Raw genomic sequence first — 22,192 nt, 5'->3', positions numbered from 1 at the left:
CCAAATAGAAAGTCTAATTTTTTAGCATGGTCTACAGCTCGTTTCCTGGCCTGGTGTTCTATGCTCCAGCTCTACTGAAATTCACTAAGTTCCTGAAAAGGACCCTTTTTTTTTTTACCCAAATCTTCTGAAGTATATTTTCTTTTACCCAGAATACACTTCTCTTCTCATTCCACCACCCAACTTTTTCAATTGGTTAACTCTTCAACATACATTAATTTTCTGCCTAACCACCACTTCCTCCAAGAAGTCTTCCCTGATTATTCCCTAAATCTACATTTAGGTGCCCTTCCTGTATGTTGCTATAAAGGTCGTACTTTCCTGATGGCACTTACAGATGAATGCATGAATGAATGAATGAATGGAGCAAGGATGGGAGGAAGGCATAGCATATGCCAAGGCACGGTATTTCAAACACAAAGGCCTATATATGGAATTGTGAGAACTTCTGTACAGCTAGGCAGCAAGGCTGGGGGAAGGACAGGAGTGATGGGAGATGAGACTTGTAGACAAGGTTGAGGCCCACGGGACGCAGGGTTTGAATGCCACATTAAAGGAATCAATCTCTAAATTGTAGGTGATAGGGCGCCGTGGAGGTTTCTCAAGTAGAGGAGCAATGAACTTAGGGGAAACCTCCTAACATAATAAAGTTTCTCCCACTGAGGAGCAATCAAGTTAGGCTAGGAGATAATGACTACCACTTAGAGGCATAAAGGAATATGCTCAGGGAAGTGACAGCACTCTGGAAGCAGTTCTGGCTCAGAAAATCAGTTGGGGGAGTCACCTGCGCTGGGGGTGAGGTGGTGGTAAAGCTATGATGAGTATTGTGCAGGAGAAAATTTGTGGTATAAGAAGGAAGCAAGGCAGAGATAGAGGTCTAAGAAGTGACTTGCTTTTATCAGGTGGGAAAAAAGGAAGTTTCATGTGAAAGTGAAAGGGGCTAATCAGAATGGTAAGGAGCTTATGAGCCAGGATGAATGTCCAAGAGGGGATCAGGGAGGGAGGAAGGAATGTCCACATCGTGTGTCCAATTTACTGTGCTGTGCTCTGCACACAGTAGGTGCTGAGCATTTGCTGAAGTGTAAAATAATACACTGCGGCACCTCTGTTCAAGCTACATATACTCTAAAGAAGCTGCATATATTTCCCAGATTATCAAGTCCCTCTCTTATTACAGAAATTGTTACCTCAGAGAGTTGGGGAAGATAAAAAGCACACCCACCCAAAATACAGTTTTTTTGACTACATTTCAAAAAACACCACACTCACTCCCCAATTCTAAGGATGCCAGGTGTGAAACCTTTTGAAAAGAAACAAGATCTTCTTCATACAAATTATTACTCTCTACTTTTTCAAATTGGGGGTTTTAATGTATCCTCTGTCTTCATAAAGGAGAGAAATGTTGCTTTAGTGTGAAAAGGTCATCTGCGTGGGTGTGAGTGGGGGGGGGGGATGGTGCAAAGAATCGGGCAATGACAGACAAATGCTGATGGAGAAGATTGGGCCTGGGCAAGGGAAGGCAGATGCAAATACCCAGGAGCTGAAGTCCGCACATCTCAGAGGTTCAACTAACAGACTGAGCCAAGTAACTCTTTAGGGATCCACAAATGCCCATTAGCCTCATACTGATTCCACATATCAATATTTCCTTTCTATGAGCCATCACGGAGCACCTATCTTCAAAATGCAGGCAATATTTCTGGTCTTCTGGCTACGCTGCTTTCCTGGATGTAGGCTTACGATGCCAAAGGAAGAGAGAAAACATTCCCCCTATGGGCTGCCGGCTTCACTCCTCCTCCCTCGCTTGTGGGTTGGAGAGAACAGGCTCAGCAAGTGCCTGTGTAGAGCCTGAACATTAACTCGAGCCTCATACCCCCCGCCCCGAAACAGACGAAAACACCAATGCAAGATGACTTTGACAGATTAGCCCGAAAAGTGAAATACAGGTGACTTTTAAGCACCATTGGTTATAAGGCTTGCTGTGCTTTGAAGCAATTTGTTTTTAAAAGGTCAATGAAGACAAATAGGTAGCAGTAAATTATTGTTTACACAATTCTGAAGACTTTATACATGGGGCCTTAACATGTAGTTTTCAACAGTTGGGTCAACAAGCAATTGCCTCAACAGCTACAGGATTTCACAGAAACACCAAGTTAACCCATTAGAAATAGAGCAAGAACTTTGGGCTGTTTTTCCAAGAAAGGGCAAATAAATACCCATCATAACCATCATCCATCCTCCATCTCTATGACAGCAACAACTACAACAGCCGCAAACTCAATCATTCATTAATGGCTGGTTATTTGCAAAGCACAGAGATAACGCTCAAAGATTAAACAGACCTCCAGTGTGAAAGAAATATACAATTTACACAGATGTGTGATGTAACACTGAGACCGAGGGAAATGAGCACTAGAGGTCATATTAGCCTAGGTCTAATCAGGAGAGAGAAACCACACGATAATGTGAACAGAAGTGTAAGATAAAAAATGTTAAACTATGATGGGAGAAAACTATCAAGAAATAAAGAGAGACTCTAAGAGGTACCCTGGGCTGAGAGACGGTACCCAAGGACAGACAAACTTTGAGTGGGGAGGGTCACTCCCCAAAACTGAAGTTGAGATCTCGTTGTTGGCGAAGTTATGGTTGCAGCCCACTGGATGGCAGGGTTGTTCACTGGAACTGGTTCATACTAGCTGAGCAGCAGGAAACAATTCTCTGGGGTAGAGGCAAGCTGAGGCTGATGGGCATACAGAGAGAGCGGGGCGTCTCTGTGGGCATGAGGTCTGGAGTGTGCCAGTGTCTGCACTGAGAGGACCTAGGCAAGTAGCCAAGAGACTGCAAGCTCTGAGGCGCTGGGCTGGAACAGAGCATCACTGGGTGTCTGCACATGCGGCACAGTGTGCATTCTCTCAATGACAGTGTACAGCAAGAGTAAGAAAGAGCAGCAACCCACAACCCTGAAGTGAATCTCTCTAACTGCAGCAATGTCCTTCCAGCACCCTCCACTGACCAAGTGTAACACTGTGCTGGCTGTAAAGGAGAAAGGCCTAGAGTCCATTATAGCAGAGCAGGTACTAAAGGGTGAATTTGGAGAAGAGAGGCATTAATTGAAATGTGGCACGGAGGTAAAGGAAAGGATAGGAGTACACAAAAAGAGTAATGAATTTCTTGGGTGATTAGAGTTTAAAAGAGGTGATATTTCAGCTGAACATTAAAGGATGGGTAAGATTTGGGTGGGGGAGGAATGAGTAAGAGAAAACTCATTCTCTTGAAAGGAGTTTTACTATTAACTCTGGGATCTTCAGCAAACCACTTAACCTCTTCAAGCCCACCTACCTTATAAGATCTGTATGAGATTAAAATGCAACAGTGAATTGTGAATAAACTTTGAAAAAAGTTTAAAGCATTAGATGAAAACCACTTGATGGTAATACTTTCACAAAGTAACTAGAATGCAAGTGTTAGTGTGAGTTCTTATCAGGTTAATCTATCCCCTCCCCAGTTCCCTCCCTCCCCATCCTTTTCCCCTGGTTCCTAGCAGACCCTTGTGACATCAAGGCTCCACAAGTCTTTGCTGAATGGATGAGTGAGTCTTGAATTATCTTAACAGAGAAGACCTTCCATTTAAAGTCAAACAAACTGGACTTCCCTGGTGGTGCAGTGGTTAATAATCCACCTGCCAATGCAGGGGACATGGGTTCAAGCCCTGGTCCAGGAAGATCCCGCATGCCGTGGAGCAACTAAGCCCGTGTGCCACAACTACTAAGCCTGCGCTCTAGAGCCTGTGAGCCACAACTACTGAGCCCGAGTGCCACAACTACTGAAGCCCGCACGCCTAGAGCCCGTGCTCCGCAACAAGAAGCTACCGCAATGAGAAGCCCGCGCACCGCAACAAAGAGTAGCCACCACTCCCCAAATCTAGAGAAAGCCAGTGCGCAGCCACAGAGACCCAACGCAGCCAAAAATAAGTAAATAAATAAGTTTAAATAAATAAAACTGCAAAAAAATTTTTTAAAAAGTCAAACTAAGGTAAATGTATGATTTCTTATTTACTTAACACAAAAGGGTAGAAGTACTACTAATTAAATATCTACTTTCTCTACACACTTAGGCACACTTATCTTGATGTATACCCTAAACTTAATGTAATATTATAATAGGAAACATGAAATGAGGGTTTTACTGAGAAATGAATTCAGAGTGTATTTTTAATTGCCCAAACTCTTAATTATATAAATTCCAAAATAATAACAAAAAAAAAAAAACAGTCTCATAATCACCTGAGCCCAGAGGAACATTTCATTAAGCAATTCACACACTGCCAGACCTTGGTCACAGACCAGGATCTCTGAGCTGGGTCTCAGAACAGGGGTAGGGAATTGGGGAGGCAGGCTGCTTCCCAACACTGCCAAATGAAGCCCAAACTTTTAAACCTCCTAGGAACTTTAAGAACATCATTGAGGTCAAATTCTCTGTACCCTGAACACTAAAATTATCAAAGCCAGGTCAATAGAAAGGGGAGAAAATTATTATTTATTAAATACTGACTCAGTGCAGGCACTGGGTTTTAAAAAATGCATTATCTCATGCAGTTCTCATTATTATTCTTATTTTACAGGTGAAGGAAGTAGAGGAGAGGTCAGGAAAATTGCCCAGCATTACACATTTAGTTGGGACTAGAATTCAAGCCCAAGTCTCACCAATTTCAAAGCAAAATCACTTTCCCTTGAACTCAGACCACCTCTCCACATGGAAATTTAACAGCAGAGTCTCAGTGAGCCTGTAAAAATTGTTCTCCTTACCTCAGTCACTTCCGTAGGTTGGAAACAAGAGGACAGAAAGGAAAAGTAACAATGATATTAAGAACTATTCCAGGGACTTCCCTGGTGGTGCAGTGCTTAATAATCCGCCTGCCAATGCAGGGGACACGGGTTGGAGCCCTGGTCTGGGAGGATCCCACATGACGCAGAGCAACTCAGCCCATGCGCCACAACTACTGAGCCTGTGCTCTAGAGCCCACGAGCCACAACTACTGAAGCCTGCACACCTAGAGCCCATGCTCCGCAACAAGAGAAGCCACCGCAATGAGACGCCCGCACACCGCAATCAAGAGTAGCCCCCGCTCGCCGCAACTAGAGAAAGCCCGTGCACAGCAATGAAGACCCAACGTAGCCAAAAATAAATAAATAAATAAAAAGAACTGTTCCAAATATCTTCCCATCTCACTCCAATCATTGACTGTGCTCTCAATTCTTTGTCCTTTACAAGGAACACATACTTTAAGATATATTTTCTAGACAAGTAAGGTATATTCCCTGCTCTCATTTATTAAATACACTGTCTCTTTGAAAATCAACACCTCCGCCCTTAAATTAAGGATGATTTCATATCTCAGTTATCAAGTGCTCACTGAGGGAAAGTAAATTTCTGCCGGATGGTGAAAGATAATCTAAAATGAAACCTGCTACAGCTTCTAACCGTTGAAAGCTTGAGTTATTCACAGGGTCACCACCTGACATCTGTGCAATGCTCTACAGACTGCAAATTGCTCTCAGGGAGAGAGCACACATCACCTCACCGCAAGCATGAAAACAGCTCTAACTTATCTGAGTATGGGCACCACCTCCATCCCTCAATTTTAAACTTTTATTTATTTGGCTGAGCCAGGTCTTAGCTGTGGCATGTGGGATCTTTGTTGCAGTGTACGGTATTTTTAGTTATGGCATGCAAACTCGTAATTGCAGCACACAGGATATAGTTCAGGGATCAAACCCAGGCCCCCTGCATTGGGAGCACAGAGTCTTACCCACTGGACCACCAAGGAAGTCCCTATCCCTCAATTTTAAAATTAATTCACCCTTTTCCAGTCAGCAGCTCATTAGTCACCCCTATCCCCTCCCAACCTTTTTTGTCCACACCCCACCTTCCACACCCCAATGTACAGATATCGGCTTTGTTCCTGCATTACAAAAAGATGAATCAGACTTTGAAGGCTAGCGGGATTTGACTGCATGACTCTGACAGGACTGGGGGAAACAGAGACTCCACTCTTGGAGGGCACACACAAAGTAGTGCATGCATCGGGACCCAGGGGAAGGAGCAGTGACCCCACTGGAGACTGAACCAGACCTACCAGCTAGTGTTGGAGGGTCTCCGACAGAGGGGAGGGGTGGCTGTGTCTCACCGTGAGGACAAGGACACCGGCAGCAGAAGTTCTCGGAAGTACTCCTTGGCGTGAGCCCTCCCAGAGTCCGCCATTAGCCCCACCAAAGAGCCCCACCAAAGAGCCCGGGTAGGCTCCAGTGTTGGGTCACCTCAGGCCAAACAACCAAGAGGGAGGGAACCAGGCCTCACCCATCAGCAGACAAGCGGATTAAAGTTTTACTGAGCTCTGCCCACCAGAGAAACAGGCAGCTCTACCCACCACCAGTCCCTCCCATCAGGAAACTTGTGCAAGCCTCTTAGATGGCCTTATCCACCAGAGGGCAGACAGTAGATGCAAGAATAACTACAATCCTGCAGCCTGTGGAACAAAAACCACATTCACAGAAAGTTGGACAAGATGAAAAGGCAGAGGGCTATGCACCAGATGAAGGACCAAGATAAAACCCCAGAAAAACAACTAAATAAAGTGGATGTAGGCAACCTTCCAGAAAAAGAATTCAGAATAATGATAGTCAACATGATCCAGGACCTCGGAAAAACAACGGAGGCAAAGATCGAGAAGATACAAGAAATGTTTAACAAAGACCTAGAAGAATTAAAGAACAAACAAACAGAGACGAACAATACAATAACCGAAATGAAAAATACACTGGAAGGAATCAATAGCACAATAACTGAGGCAGAAGAACGGATAAGTGACCTGAAAGAGAGAATGGTAGAATTTACTACTACAGGACAGAATGAAGAAAAAAGAATGAAAAGAAATGAACACACCCTAAGAGACCTCTGGAACAACATCAAATGCAACAACATTCACGTTATAGGGGTCCCAGAAGGAGAAGAGAGAGAGAAAGGACCCAAGAAAATTCTTGAAGAGATTATAGTTGAAAACTTCCCTAATATGGTAAATGAGATAGCCCCCCAAGTCCAGGAAGTTCAGAGAGTCCCATACAGGATAAACCCAACGAGAAACACGCCAAGACACACAGTAATCAAACTGACAAAAATTAAAGACAAAGAAAAAATTTGAAAGCAGCAAGGGAAACACGACAAATAACATATAAGGAAACTCCCATAGGTTAACAGCTGATTTCTCAGCAGAAAGGCTACAAGCCAGAAGGGAGAAGCATGACATATTTAAAGTGATGAAGGGAAGAACCTACAACCAAGATTACTCTACCCGGCAAGGATCTCGTTCAGATTTGATGGAGAAATCAAAAGTTTTACAGACGAGCAAAAGCTAAGAGAATTCAGCACCACCAAACCAGCTCTACAACAAAAGCTAGAGGAACTTCTCTAAGTGGGAAACACGAGAGAAGAAAAGGACCTACAAAAACAAACTCATAACAATTAAGAAAATGGTCATAGGAACATACATATCGATAATTACCTTAAACGTGAATGGATTAAATGCTCCAACAAAAAGACACAGGCTCGCTAAATGGATACAAAAACAAGACCCATATATATGCTGTCTACAAGAGACCCACTTCAGACCTAGGGACACATACAGACTGAAAGTGAGGGGATGGAAAAACATATTCCATGCAAATGGAAATCAGAAGAAAGCTGGAGTAGCAATACTCATATCAGATAAAAAAGATTTTAAAATAATGTTACAAGAGACAAGGAAGGACACTACATAATGATCAAGGGATCAATCCAAGAAGATATAACAATTATAAATATATATGAACCCAACATAGGAGCACCTCAATACATAAGGCCACTGCTAATAGCTATGAAAGAGGAAATCGACAGTAACACAATAATAGTGGGGGACTTTAACACCTCACTTACACCAATGGACAGATCATTCAAACAGAAAATTAATAACAAAACACAAGCTTTAAATGACACAATAGACCAGATAGATTTATTCAACATTTATAGGACAATCCATCCAAAAACAGCAGATTACACTTTCCTCTCAAGTGCCCATGGAACATTCTCCAGGATACATCAAGTCTTGGGCCACAAATCAGACCTCAGTAAATTTAAGAAAATTGAAATCATATAAAGCATCTTTTCTGACCATAACGCTATGAGATTAGAAATCAATTCCAGGGGGAAAAAAAGTAAAAAACACAAACACATGGAGGCTAAACAATACGTTACTAAATGACCAAGAGATCACAGAAGAAATCAAAGAGGACATCAAAAAATACCTACAGACAAATGACAATGAAAACACGACAATCCGAAACCTATGGGATGCAGCAAAAGAGGTTCTAAGACAGAAGTTTATAACAATACAACCCTACTTCAAGAAACAACGAACATCTCAAATAAACAATCTAAACTTACACCTAAAGAAACGAGAGAAAGAACAAACAAAACCCAAGGTTAGTAGAAGGAAGGAAATCATACAGATCAGAGCAGAAATAAATGAAATAGAAACAAAGAAAACAAAAGCAAAGATCAATAAAACTAAAAGCTGGTTCTCTGACAAGATAAACAAAACTGATAAACCATTAGCCAGACTCATCAAATCAATGAAATTAGAAAAGAAAAAGGAGAAGTTACAACAGACACTGCAGAAATACAAAGCATCCTAAGAGACTACTACAAGCAATTCTATGCCAATAAAATGGACAACCTGGAAGAAATGGACAAATTCTTCGAAAGGTATAACCTTCCAAGACTGAACTGGGAAGAAATAGGAAATATGAACAGACCAATCACAAGTAATGAAATTGAAACTGTAATTTAAAATCTTCCAACAAACAAAGGTCCAGGACCAGATGGCTTCACAAGTGAATTCTATCAAACATTTAGAGAAGATCTAACACCCACCCTTCTCAAACTCTTCCAAAATATTGTAGAGGAAGGAACACTCCCAAATTCATTCTATGAGCCCACCATCACCCTGATACCAAAAGCAGACAAAGATACTACAAGAAAAGAAAATTACAGACCAATATCACTGATGAATATAGATGCAAGAATCCTCAACGAAATACAAGCAAACAGAATCCAACAGCACATTAAAAGGATCATACACCATGATCAAGTGGGATTTATCCCAGGGATGCAAGGATTCTTCAATATATGCTAATCAATCAATTTGATACACCATATTAACAAACTGAAGAATAAAAACTATATGATCATCTCAATGGATGCAGAAAAAGCTTTTGACAAAATTCAAGACCCATTTATGATAAAAACTCTCCAGAAAGTGGGCATAGAGGGAACCTACCTCAACATAATAAAGGCCATATACAACAAACCCACAGCAAACATCATGCTCAATGGTGAGAAATTGAAAGCATTTCCTCTAAGATCAGGAACAAGACAAGGATGGCCACTCTCACCACTATTATTCAACATAGTTTTGGAAGTCCTAGCCATGGCAATCAGAGAAGAAAAAGAAATAAAAGGAATACAAATTGGAAAAGAAGAAGTAAAACTGTCACTGTTTGCAGATGACATGATACTATACACAGAGAATCCTAAAGATGCCATCAGAAAACTACTAGAGCTAATCAATGAATTTGGTAAAGGTGCAGGAAACAAAATTAATGCACAGAAATCTCTTGCATTCCTATACACTAATGATGAAACATCTGAAAGAGAAATTAACAAAACACTCCCATTTACCATTGCAACAAAAAGAATAAAATACCTAGGAATAAACCTACCTAGGGAAACAAAAGACCTGTATGCAGAAAACTGTAAGACACTGTTGAAAGAAATTAAAGATGATACCAACAGATGGAGAGATATACCATGTTCTTGGATTGGAAGAATCAATATTGTGAAAATGACTAGTCTACCCAAAGCAATCTACAGATTCAATGCAATCCCTATCAAATTACCAATGGCATTTTTTACAGAACTAGAAAAAAAATCTTAAAATTTGTATGGAGACACAAAAGACGCCAATAGCGAAAGCAATCTTGAAGGAAAAAAGCGGAGCTGGAGGAATCAGACGCCCTGACTTCAGATGATACTACAAAGCTACAGTAATCAAGACAATATGGTACTGGCACAAAAACAGAAATATAGATCAATGGAACAAGATAGAAAGCCCAGAGATAAACCCATGCACCTATGGTCAACTAATCTATGACAAAGGAGTCAAGGATATACAATGGAGAAAAGACAGTCTCTTCAATAAGTGGTGCTGGGAAAACTGGACAGCTACATGTAAAAGAATGAAATTAGAACACTCCCTAACACCAAACACAAAAATAAACTCAAAATGGATTCGAGACCTAAATGTAAGACTGGCCACTGTAAAACTCTTTGAGGAAAACATAGGAAGAATGCTCTTTGACATAAATCACAGCAAGATCTTTTTGATCCACCTCCTAGAGTAATGGAAATAAAAACAAAAATAAACAAATGGGACCTAATGAAACTTCAAAGCTTTTGCACAGCAAAGGAAACTACAAACAAGACAAAAAGACAACCCTCAGAATAGGAGAAAATATTTGCAAATGAATCGACAGACAAAGAACTAATATCCTAAATATACAAACAGCTCATGCAGCTCAATATTCAAAAAACAAACAACCCAATCCAAAAACTGGCAGAAGACCTAAATAGACATTTTTCCAAAGAAGACATACAGATGGCCAAGAAGCACATGAAAAGCTGCTCAACATCACTAATTATTAGAGAAATGCAAATCAAAACTACAATGAGGTGTCACCTCACACCAGTTAGAATGGGCATCATCAGAAAATCTACAAACAACAAATACTGGAGAGGGTGTGGAGAAAAGGGAACCCTCTTGCACTGTTGGTGGGAATGTAAATTGATACATCCACTATGGAGAACAGTATAGAGGCTCCTTAAAAAACTAAAAATAGAGTTACCATATGACCCAGCAATCCCACTACTGGGCATATACCCAGAGAAAACCATAATTCAAAAGGACACATGTACCCTAATGTTCATTGCAGCACTATTTACAACAGCCAGGTCATGGAAGCAATCTAAATGCCCATCGTCAGACGAATGGATAAAGAAGATGTGGTACATATATACAATGGAATATTACTCAGCCATAAAAAGGAACGAAATTGGGTCATTTGTAGAGACGTGGATGAATCTAGAGACTGTCATAGAGAGTGAACTAAGTCAGAAAGAGAAAAACAAATATCGTATATTAACGTATATATGTGGAATCTAGAAAAATGGTACCGATGAACCAGTTTGCAGGGCAGAAATAGAGACACAGATGTAGAGAACAAACGTATGGACACCAAGGGGGAAAGCAGCGGGGGGTGGGGGTGGGGGTGTGATGAATTGGGAGATTGGGATTGACATGTATACACTGATGTGTAAAAAATGGATGACTAATAAGAACCTACTGTAGAAAAAAATAAAATAAAATTCAAAGATAAAATACTAACTCATGTGAAAATTTTTTTTAAAAGATGCACATTTCTCTAACTACTGGTGCCACAATGAAGCCATCTCCCAGGATCAGTGTTTTATCTACTACTCCTTTACAATATCAGAAAGAAAGTCAACCAAGAGGATTTCTGGTCCAAGCTTCAGTTTCAAACCAGAGCTCAGAAAGTATTTCCCTGCCATCGGCTTCTCCCAAGACAATGTGGAACGGACTTGGGGCCCAGTGACAGAAGGAAGGTAGCTTGAGTATCTGCCACTGATGAATCAGTTAAACTTTTCTTCCCCTTTTTCATCTGCAAAATATAGCCTCATAGACAGCTGTAAGACTGAAATGAAACCACACCTATCAAATACTTATTAGTATTTGATAGCACAAAATCTGGTCACCGTGTTCATTAAATATTAGCTGCTGCTGGCATCTGAAGTCATAAAAGCCATGTCAGCCAGGAGTGTCCCCACATTCGCACCATTCCAGTATCTTGGGGAATGGAGGCCTTGAACACTCTCTTATCTCTAGCTGAAAACGCGTTGGCTGGAGGACAGCTCCTCTCTACCCTCCATCCAGGGACGTGCTCCTCTCCAGCTGTGACCTCTGCTCCTTTCTCAAATCTTATAACTTGTTTGGAAGATACACTCAGAAGGTGATTACCAAACACTTGGGAAGTCAGTAAACACATTAGAATTTTTGGATGCCCAGCACCTTACTGGTTTCACTAGGGTTACAAGAGGCAGTCTCTGACCCCCCAGCTGTTTAAAATCTGGCTAAGCCTTGGACTGACTGCAACAAAGGAGCCAAGTGAAAAAACAGCAAAAGAGAGATAAGCTTGATGGGGAGTTGGGGACACAAGGAAGGGAGTTTACTTGAAGGTGGACCTTCAGCTGCAGGGTTGCATTTAAAGAGCAGTTTCTAAGTCTTGGTTGCATAAATTGCCAGGTTATTAGTGCTAATAATAGTATTTTAATAGTGTTGCTTTCAACATAAACATTGATCATAAAATGTTCAAATACTATAATTTTGGTTAAGGGTTTTGATCCAATGCAAAGCCTTCTACTACATAAATAAAAGGAATACTAACTTTAAATGTAAGCCTGAAAGCAATAACCTTTGGACTTCTGTGCAAAGTTCTAAGAATTTCCTTAAAAACTGACCTCTTTCTGCATTGCATGGGAGTAAGGGAGTTTTTCTCTTGATGCTGGGTGGGAAAAGGAACAGAGGAGGGGTCTAAGCCCTCAGTCTCCCCAGAGAAACAGGGCTCAAAAATTCTGCCCTGTTCCCCCCTCTTGCAACAAAAATGTAGCTGAAGCCAGGGTACTTCAATTCTCAACCTAGCAGCAGTATCTGCGGGGCCACCCCAGGCGGAGCCATTTCTCCAGGATTTGCGAGTCAGGGCAAACCCGAGGTAACAGAGACTGCCTCCCTGTAACCTTAACAAAGATCTTCTCCAGTGGGAGCAGTCAAAATTCAAATGAAGAGCAGCCCCACGCTCTCCACTAGGAAACCCTGTTTTCTTTTAATTAAAAAAAATGTAGAGGTCATCCCTCAGCTCTGCTTACAAGTAATGAGTCCAACAGCCCCCATTTATCACCCCTGGAGATTCTTTTACACTTTGATGTGAAAAGAGTCAGGGCCCATTGTGATGTCAACTACTCCAACAGCAGTCCTTTCACTTGCAAACGAAGCTTGGGCCCCCAGTAAGAACTGACTGTCAGAAAAAATTCATTGCCTTTCCTTCCAGTGATTTATCAGAGATGGGGGAAGAAGCTGGCTTTAAGACAACTTTGCAGAAAGGGTTCCCAGCACACCCCTACTGCATTCCCAGCCTCCACTGGTTCTTTCTGCCCCAAATGCCCCTTTCTCAGTGCTCGAGAAAGGCAACCTTCTCTCTTGAAGCCATCCCATCTGGAAGGACTTTCCTTCTCTCTCCTTCAAGCTTTCTTGGGGCCTAACATTACTTACTAGTTCCCGTGTTCCCTCCCCTAGGGCAACTCTCCAGAGCAAGGACGACACCAGCACCCTGGCTTGGCCATTAACAGACCCATAACCATCCCAATAATTAGGTCACAAGGCACCCATTTCCCCATCTTTACCCGTCTCTTACATTAAAAGGAATTGAGAATTAAGGAAGTTTAAAAGGAAAGAGGATTTAAAGATTTCTTGACTCATCCAAGAATCTGAGGTGGTAGTCAAAAAGAGGAAGGTTCACAGCAGAACTAGGAAGATCTTTTTCAAGTAAACTTTAAAAATTAGAATATAACATGCACTCACACATGCATTTTCAAACAGTGACATACCCCTGTAAGCAGCACCCAGATCAAATCACAGAACGATACCGGCACTCTTGGACTATTAACTATTCTTAGCAAAAAGACTTATCTCAAATGTAACTGAGCTTTAGAGCTAACGTCCATTCTACAGGAAATACCTGGGATAGAACCAGATGATTCTCAAGCTCAGCACTAGTGACATTTGGAGCCAGAAAAGTGTTTGTGGTGGGGGCCATCCTGAGCACTGTAGGATGTTTAGCAGCATCCCTGGCCTCTACCCATGAGATTATGACAACTAAAAGTCTCTCAAGACATTGTCAAATGTACCCACCCCCCACCTCCAGGAGGTAAAAGTATTCCAGGTTGAGAACCACTGGTATATAAGAACAAAAACACATTAAGAGGAGCAGTCAGACAAATCCACAAAGTAGGACATACATTCAAACTTAGCTTCCTCAACCAGTCAATCCCCGCCCGCCCCCCATCCCTGCCAAATAAGCAAGGCAAATGCTCTAGGTTAAGACTTAATTGATAAAACCTAACACAGTATACGCACTTTGATTTGGCTGGTTTAGGATGTAAACAACTTGAATAGACATTTTAAAACAATCTGGATAGTTTGGAGGTGGGTTAATTAATAGATGACTCTAAAATGTTAATATTATTAGGTATGAGATTGGTATGCAATTATGTAGGAAAATGTCTCTTTTTTTAAGGAGATGCACATAAAGTATGCCAGAGTGAAAAAACAGATGTCTGGGATTTGCTTTAAAGCACTTCAGCAAAGAACAAAAGAAAAAGGATAGATTTTTTTTTTTTTTAAGTGTGGCAAAATATTGAGAAATGTTAAATCTGGGGAATTCTCTCTACTTCTACTAATGTCTGAATATTTCTGTGATAAAATTTTTTCTTCTAAAGCGAAGAAAAAAGAGAGTGGGCAAGAAGTATGATAAAGTCTATACTAAATTCGGTTTACATGCCCAGTCAGGGCCAATGTTAATTCTTTATTGCTGCTACAATGCACAAGATTTCTTTCTTTCTGTCTGTCTTTCCCTTGTGTCCCACCCTCCACTCCTGCCTTTCCTGATTCCCAACCTCCCTCTCTCTCTCCCTTTAGACTGTCTTCCCCTTCACAAGAAGTCTTGGACCACCTCATGCTTTCAGTAGCTTTAATAAGATCTGTTCACTTAACAATATCTATTAACAGCTTACCTATGTAAACACATACAATCCAACGTCTACCATTTAAAAATCATTTTAAAGCAACAAAAATGGGGGCATTCTGCATAACAGGTTAAGAAGAAGGCATCATCTGATGAAACGATCAGAACTTGCTGGTCAAAGGCAGAAATGAAATTGCACAGTGCCTTACATGTTAAATGTTATTTAGTAATTTAACAATTTCTGTCCAAAACAAACTAGTTGCCCCAGCATTCCCTTTAGTCTGATTCACACTTTCAACTATTAATTTCTCCAGGCTTTTTCTTTCTGCAGTACAATGAGGCAGATTACTATCTAATCTGACCACATTACAGGGTTATCATGAGGTACAGAAAACAAGATTCAGATTCTGAAATAATGTCCTCCAGGCTTCTGAAAAAGAGGAAACTGGAACTGAAATGCTCTTCTTTCTAAACCTGTTCCACAGATTCCAGAGGAGGCTGACTGCTACAGCTTCAGAAGAAAAGGATTGTTATAACCGAAGCCCTCCAAAAAGAAAAAAGATTCTTCCCCAAATCAGGATAGTATAAAATCAGTATTCCTATAAAGACGGTATAATCCTAAACAATTCAACACAATGTCCATCTTATCCACCACCATGGACCAAAGTGTCACCTAAAATGATATAATGCCAACTGCTTGGACTAGTAGCCATTCTATTGAAGGCACTGAAAAAATATTAATTCATTCTCCTCCAACTCACAGCATTAGTAGAATTCAGGGCTAAAGACAAAGAGAAAAAACATACACAAATGAACTTGAAACCGACCTTGGGCACCCTGACTTATGAATTTAGAATAATCTTTTTTATTTTTTAATTTATTTTATTTATTTATTTTTGGCTGCATTGGGTCTTTGTTACTGTGAGCGGGCTTTCTCTAGCTGTGGTGAGTGGGGGCTATTCTTCATTGTGGTGCGCAGGCTTCTCATTGCGGTGGCCTCTCTTGTTGCAGAGCATGGGCTCCAGGCGCCTGGGCTTCAGGAGTTGTGGCTCACGGGCTCCGGAGCGCAGGCTCAGTAGTTGTGGCGCACAGGCTTAGTTGCTCTGCGGCATGTGGGTTCTTCCCAGACCAGGGCTCGAACCCACGTCCCCTGCATTGGCAGGAGAATTCTTAACCACTGCGCCACCAGGGAAGCCCATGAACTTAGCACAATCTTAAGATGACTCTAAACGTTAATCTACTTTACAAGAAAGCAATTCGACCCCTAAGTAGCTACCCAAAAGAATGAAAACATAGGTGCTTGATGACCTCTACAATCCCTGTGTGTGATTTAAGACAATCCCATAGCCAATATTAAATGTAAAATAGACCAGAGAAAAACTTGTAAGTGTATCCACATGCCCCACAAATAAACAGACTCTTGTGTTTTGTTTTTCTTAAAGGTCTATTTCCTCTATCACACTCCTTCCTATGTATACTATTCCTGGAATAGCTCACAAAGGAATCCCTTCCATCCAGAGAGTTGCCTCTAAACAAAGCCTTTCTCCTTTGAGGTAGAATTGAGGAAGGTACCGACTCTCCTGAAACCCAGCACTATACCACCCTCACCAGAGCGATAGAATTAATAATGTATCAAGGACTTATGATTTACCAGGAACTGTGATAAGCACTTTACATACATTATTCTCTGTATCCCCATTTTAATGAGGCTTTAAAAGTTGAGCAATTTGTCCAAGTAACCAACATATCAGAGATCTAAACACAAGTTGTGGCCCTGGAGTTCCACACTCAAGCCCAATATATCACCCATGCAGTAATAGGTCAATTGGATTTTACTGGTAAACTTACTCAATACTTCTACAGTTGAGTCTTTCCCCCCTACCCCCCCCCACCCCAAAATTTAACTATCCATTTGGGAAATAACTAATTCTGAAAAAGATTTCCTCAGGTCCGGGATGAGTCTGAAATCAAACTCTTCTAAAGCCATCAAACTGAATGACTCATCTTAAAACTACATATGACAATGACACATACTTCACACTTAGGAACCATTTTCTAAAATAAAGGGAAACAATGCATTCTATATAAGAAACATCACTGCACTTGTAAATCAGGCCTAAAACAACTTGCTTGGGAAATACAGGAAATTTCATAATTCCAGGTGTGGATTATTTACAATGCCCAGGCCAATCACTGTTCCAGGAAAACACGGCCTACAGCCATTAATCTCTCTCCTGAGCGTCTGTAAGTCAGGCCCCTGATTTACTTACACAAAGAAAATCTGTCTATATAATAGGTGTTAATCAGCTTAACACCTTGTAGCCTCCTCACTAATTGAGGACTCTCCTCAATTAGGAGAGTTAAACATTATTTCAGACTCTCCTGGGGAAGTAGAGCATCCAGGACTACAGCATTATGATTCAGGGTTCACAGAATGCAATCCTTCAAATCTTCACCCAAACTGAAAAGCATATCAGCAAATCTCCTAATGCATACAGAAGGGTAAGAAGGGGAACATGGTAGTGACATCATAAAAAGGCATGTTCTCTCTTTCAAGAAGGAAAAAGAAAAGTAATTACAAACTCCAGGAAAAATAAAAATACCATCCAAAGATGAAGGAACTTAAAATGTGGCATGAATTTGAACAATTTACTCAGCTAAAGAGTTCATCTGTCCTGATCAATATGAAATTTCTCAAGTGGTACTTGGGTTGACTTTGAACCCATAGAGGAGAAATGAAACCCTAAACACTATTTTGCTTCCCAATCAAAATAATGTCAATAATGCTTATTGGTTTTTCAGCTTTTATTATCAATTCAAAGACAAAGCTTGCAAGGGCACAGAAGCTTATAAAATAAAATGTACTATCAATCTGGACAATTTAAAACAAAAAGCAGAGCTAACAGTTGGAGGGTAGAAGAGAGAGAAGTGGAAAAACAGTAAGGATAATTATACTATCGTATTAGACTATGAAAAGTTGATGGAAATTTTTTTAAATTTAATATTGATTATATAATATAATTAATATGGTACATTAATTTAAAATACCTTATTATAAAGACACATAAATGTTAAAGATATTCAAGTTTATAAAATAAAAGAAAATAACATAAACATCAGAACTAAATAGACAACGTAAAAGAATATACTATATGATTATTTTTAAATAAAAATCAAAAGCAGGCAAAACAAATCCATGGTGTTAGAAGTCAGAATAGTGGCAGGCTTTGAGGGAGACAGCAGCTGAAAGGGGACAGGAGGGGCTTCTGGAGAGCTGGTATTGTTGTTGCTTGATCGGTTACACAAGTGTGTTCACTTTGTGAAAATGCACCGAACTGTACTAATAATGTCTGCCCTTTTCAGTTTGTTATACTCCAATGACAATTTTTAGAAAGAACAAAACGGGGAGGGGAAGGAAGATGAGGGGAAATTTAAGTAAATCAGATTCAATAATGTCTAATGCTGATAAATTTGGAAGCCAGGGAATAAGCCTATTATTTACAAGAACTAAAACAAATATTGTCTTTACACATGACATTAATATTCTGTCCATGCTTATGACTTCTGATAGCCCTAAGCAAACTAAGGATTCACACTCAGACTTCTATTTAGTTTGAGCAATTAGAGCTGCCTGCTCAATACACATCTGTTTCCTTTAAAATATATTCTAGTCCTGGACCAGTTCCACATGAATTTGACTTTTTTTTTTTTGACTACTAAAAGATTAAACTGCCATGACTAAACATTTAAATAAGTGAGCTCTTTGGTATACATTAAAAATAGAGCTCCAGGGGCTTCCCTGGTGGCGCAGTGGTTGAGAATCTGCCTGCCAAGGCAGGGGACACAGGTTCGAGCCCTGGTCTGGGAAGATCCCACATGCCGCGGAGCAACTAGGCCCGTGAGCCACAATTACTGAGCCTGCGCATCTGGAGCCTGTGCTCTGCAACAAGAGAGGCCACGACAGTGAGAGGCCCACGCATCGCGATGAAGAGTGGCCCCCACTAGCCACAACTAGAGAAAGCCCTCGCACAGAAACGAAGACCCAACACAGCCAAAAATAAATAAATAAGTAAACTTATTAAAAAAAAAAAACAGAGCTCCATTGAGGATTTCCCCTAGCTTATCACTTGTACTGGGTGTTAAAATTAAAAAGGACCACATCAGGGAGGTAAGGAGCTGAAAAGGTAAATGTAACAAATAATAAAAACAGCTCTGTAATTGCTAGAATGTTACTACAAAGGGCAGTTACCTATCCTAACTTAATAATTAGCAACAATAGAAAACATATGTAAATAATAAGACTACAAAATATCTTTTTTAAATTGTCACTGATGATGTTGTTAACTATAATTGATTCTCCTACCAGAAATTACCCTGGATGCAGTGTCAATAACCAGAAATAGTTGAAAAATCATACCTCCAGAAAATCTTAGAATTGAATTTTAAAATTGCTTCACTCCGTAAATTTTCATTAATCTGATATTTAGATACCTTTGTAAAAAGACCCAGTTTTAATGTTTTATCAAATTCAAATCTAATTGATTAATGCAAAGGGACCCCAATCAAAATGCCAACAATTTTTCTAGAAAATGACTAATGACTCCAGAGTACACGTGGAAATGTAATCAGATGTGAATAGCTATAAAAATTCTAAAAATGAAAAGTAATGACAAAGAATCTGCCTGAATATTAAGACCTATAAAAATACACTGAAATAGTATAGCACCATTGCCAGAAGAGGCAATCAATGGAACAAAAGAGTCTAATAATAGACTCAACAATCTGATGGAATTTGGACACAGCACTCAAATCAGTAAAGATAGATGATTTAATAAATTATGTTGTAACAACTGGCTAGTCTTTTGCTTAAAAAAAAAAAAAAGGCTCCCTAACATCCCCAGACTTTTTTCATTTCTTATTAAAATGGAAATTTACAACACACACTTTACACTAACTTTAATTACAGATGGATCAAAATGCTAAAAAGTCAAAGATCTAAAATGGGTTGCAAGTTAAGAAGGTGAAGCAGCTAACTCAGTGTGTAAATCCAGCTGTGTGGGAATTGTAGTGAACTAGAAAGCATCGTGCTTCCCCAACTTTTTTTTTTTTTTTTTTTTTAACATCAAGTCTCTCTGGGGCAAGCTGACAAAGCAGATATCTGCAGGAGGAAATCAGGTGGGAGTTCTGGAGTTCTGGAGTTCTGGTTGGGGAGAGCAACATCTTGGCACACCTGAAAAGTACTTAGGAAGTTTTGAATTAGAAAACTCATGACTTCTCAAAAAGAGGAAGTAGCTATTCAATTCCATCTGAATGTTGCTATATTGCAATGCAAACCCAATGTTGTTAAGTTTTTTAAGAGACGATGGAAGTCTAGATCATTATGTAAAAATCATTGGTAGATATATTTTTTTAGAACACTGTGAGAGGCCAAAGAAAACCCATCTGTTGACCAGATCTGCCCCATAGGCCACCAGCTTACAAGTTCTGATTAAATGCAAAAAATGAAACCTTTCAAGTGCCAGCAGAGAACACATGACATTATTTTCTCAATCTTGGAGTAGGAAAGACCTTTCTAAGCACAATCAAAACCAGAATCCATAAAGAAGACATTTAACTACATAAAAATTTAAAACTTATGTGTAACCAAACATTATGAATAAGCCTAAAAAAACGGATGATAACAGCTTCCCCTCTGGCTCTAGCAGAATGTGGACTGTTGCAGCCTGAGTCACATGGTTTCCTCTGTGGGGGAGGAGAGTGTACCAAGTTTAACAACAGGACCAACAGGACCACCTGGAGTACAGGAAGAATATCCTAAATGAACCAGAAAGGAGGAGGAAGTAGGAAAGCATCAGAATGTTCCAGAATTACAGTCACCATCATCTATTACTCAAGAAATATTAATTAAGTTTGAGTCTACATGTCTCATACCTTCATATATATGTATCTGAGCATCTAATAGTATAAATAAAAACTGATCAGTGATATTAAGAATTCCTTCTGGATAGCAAATGGGTTATTCTTTATAACTGCTTCAGAATATAAATATGCTCCCCTCAACCAACCCTGGACATGTACTATATGCAAGAACTATATATACAGAGTTGTAGGGAGAGATGTGAAAGTCATAAAATGTAACTGACAGAATTCCCTCTTTCAAGGCTCTCATAAGGCGGATTTCATCATGATATCTGTTTCAGTACAAGCTGAATAGGTGTACATTTTCCCAGATCAGTGTAATCTGGACCAGTACCTTGAACTGAGAATTAAGACGCTGATCTAACATCACAACCACATGTTAAAGAAATGAGTTGAGAGTACTAGATTTAAAGAAAATATGTAGCCAGTCTAATAGGTTTGACTTTATGTAGAGAAAACAGAAATTTTCACACATTTTCCTGCACCAGAGAGTCATAAGTCACAAAAATAAAAAGGACCAAACTTATTCTTTGAACAATAGATTATAAAATTAAATATCACAATCCTATTCAAATAATGCTACTAATGATTTCAACCCTTTTCAGATGAGTTAAACGCTAATAAAATTTTTTTTAACTTAAAAAAAAAAAATAAATATCACATCCTTGCATCATGGATTTCATGGTTACCTGTTGCCACTGCTGTTGACTCTTTCGGTAAATGCCATTGCTGCCAGTCAGTGGAAAGCGACGAGTCTATTCATCTGAAAGAGACACAGCAGCCTGTGAACATTAGCCCGTAAGTAACCTCATAGGTACACCTGACCTGTAAGAAATCTTATTGGACACAGAATTCGAAGTTCCCATTCGAATAAGAGAATGGCTCTTCACCAACTCTCAAGTTGCGTGAACAAACCAGCCAGCATATATCAAAGGCCAAATGCACTTTTGGCCAAATGTACTTTTAATTTTAAGGCTGCTACTCAAAGCAATTTCAGCCAGGAAAAAATGTGCACAAGTTTATCATGAGAAGGAAGAAAGGAAATAACATTTCCCCAGTGTCTACTTTGTGCCAAGCATTGTGTTAAGCCCTCTAAAAATGACATTTCATGTAAACATTACAATACACTTGCAAGGTGTAAGTGTACTGTAATGTTTACATGGAATGTAACATTAGTATTGCTTACTAATTAGTATTGCATACTAATACACCATATACCAAATACCCCATTTTATATATAAGAAAACTGAAACTCAGTTTTAAGTAAGTTGCCTAAGGTAATAGGTTGTGTCAACAACCTCACTAGAGTC

General features: G+C 39.9%; 1 protein-coding gene across 3 annotated transcripts in view; it reads right to left on the bottom strand.

Moving 5' to 3' along the window:
- AFF1 (ALF transcription elongation factor 1) overlaps positions 1-22,192 on the bottom strand; it is a 206,703-nt gene that overhangs the window by 172,321 nt on the left and 12,190 nt on the right. For all 3 annotated transcript variants that reach the window (XM_079919251.1, XM_079919253.1, XM_079919252.1), the window contains exon 2: positions 21,572-21,645. In XM_079919251.1, coding sequence (XP_079775377.1) covers positions 21,572-21,609 — 38 coding nt within the window. In that variant the 5' untranslated portion in view covers positions 21,610-21,645. The remainder of the gene's footprint in view (positions 1-21,571; positions 21,646-22,192) is intronic.

Source organism: Stenella coeruleoalba, assembly GCF_951394435.1.
Source record: "Stenella coeruleoalba genome assembly, chromosome: 4".
Lineage (NCBI taxonomy): Eukaryota > Metazoa > Chordata > Mammalia > Artiodactyla > Delphinidae > Stenella > Stenella coeruleoalba.
This window is presented reverse-complemented; position numbering and strand designations above follow the sequence as displayed.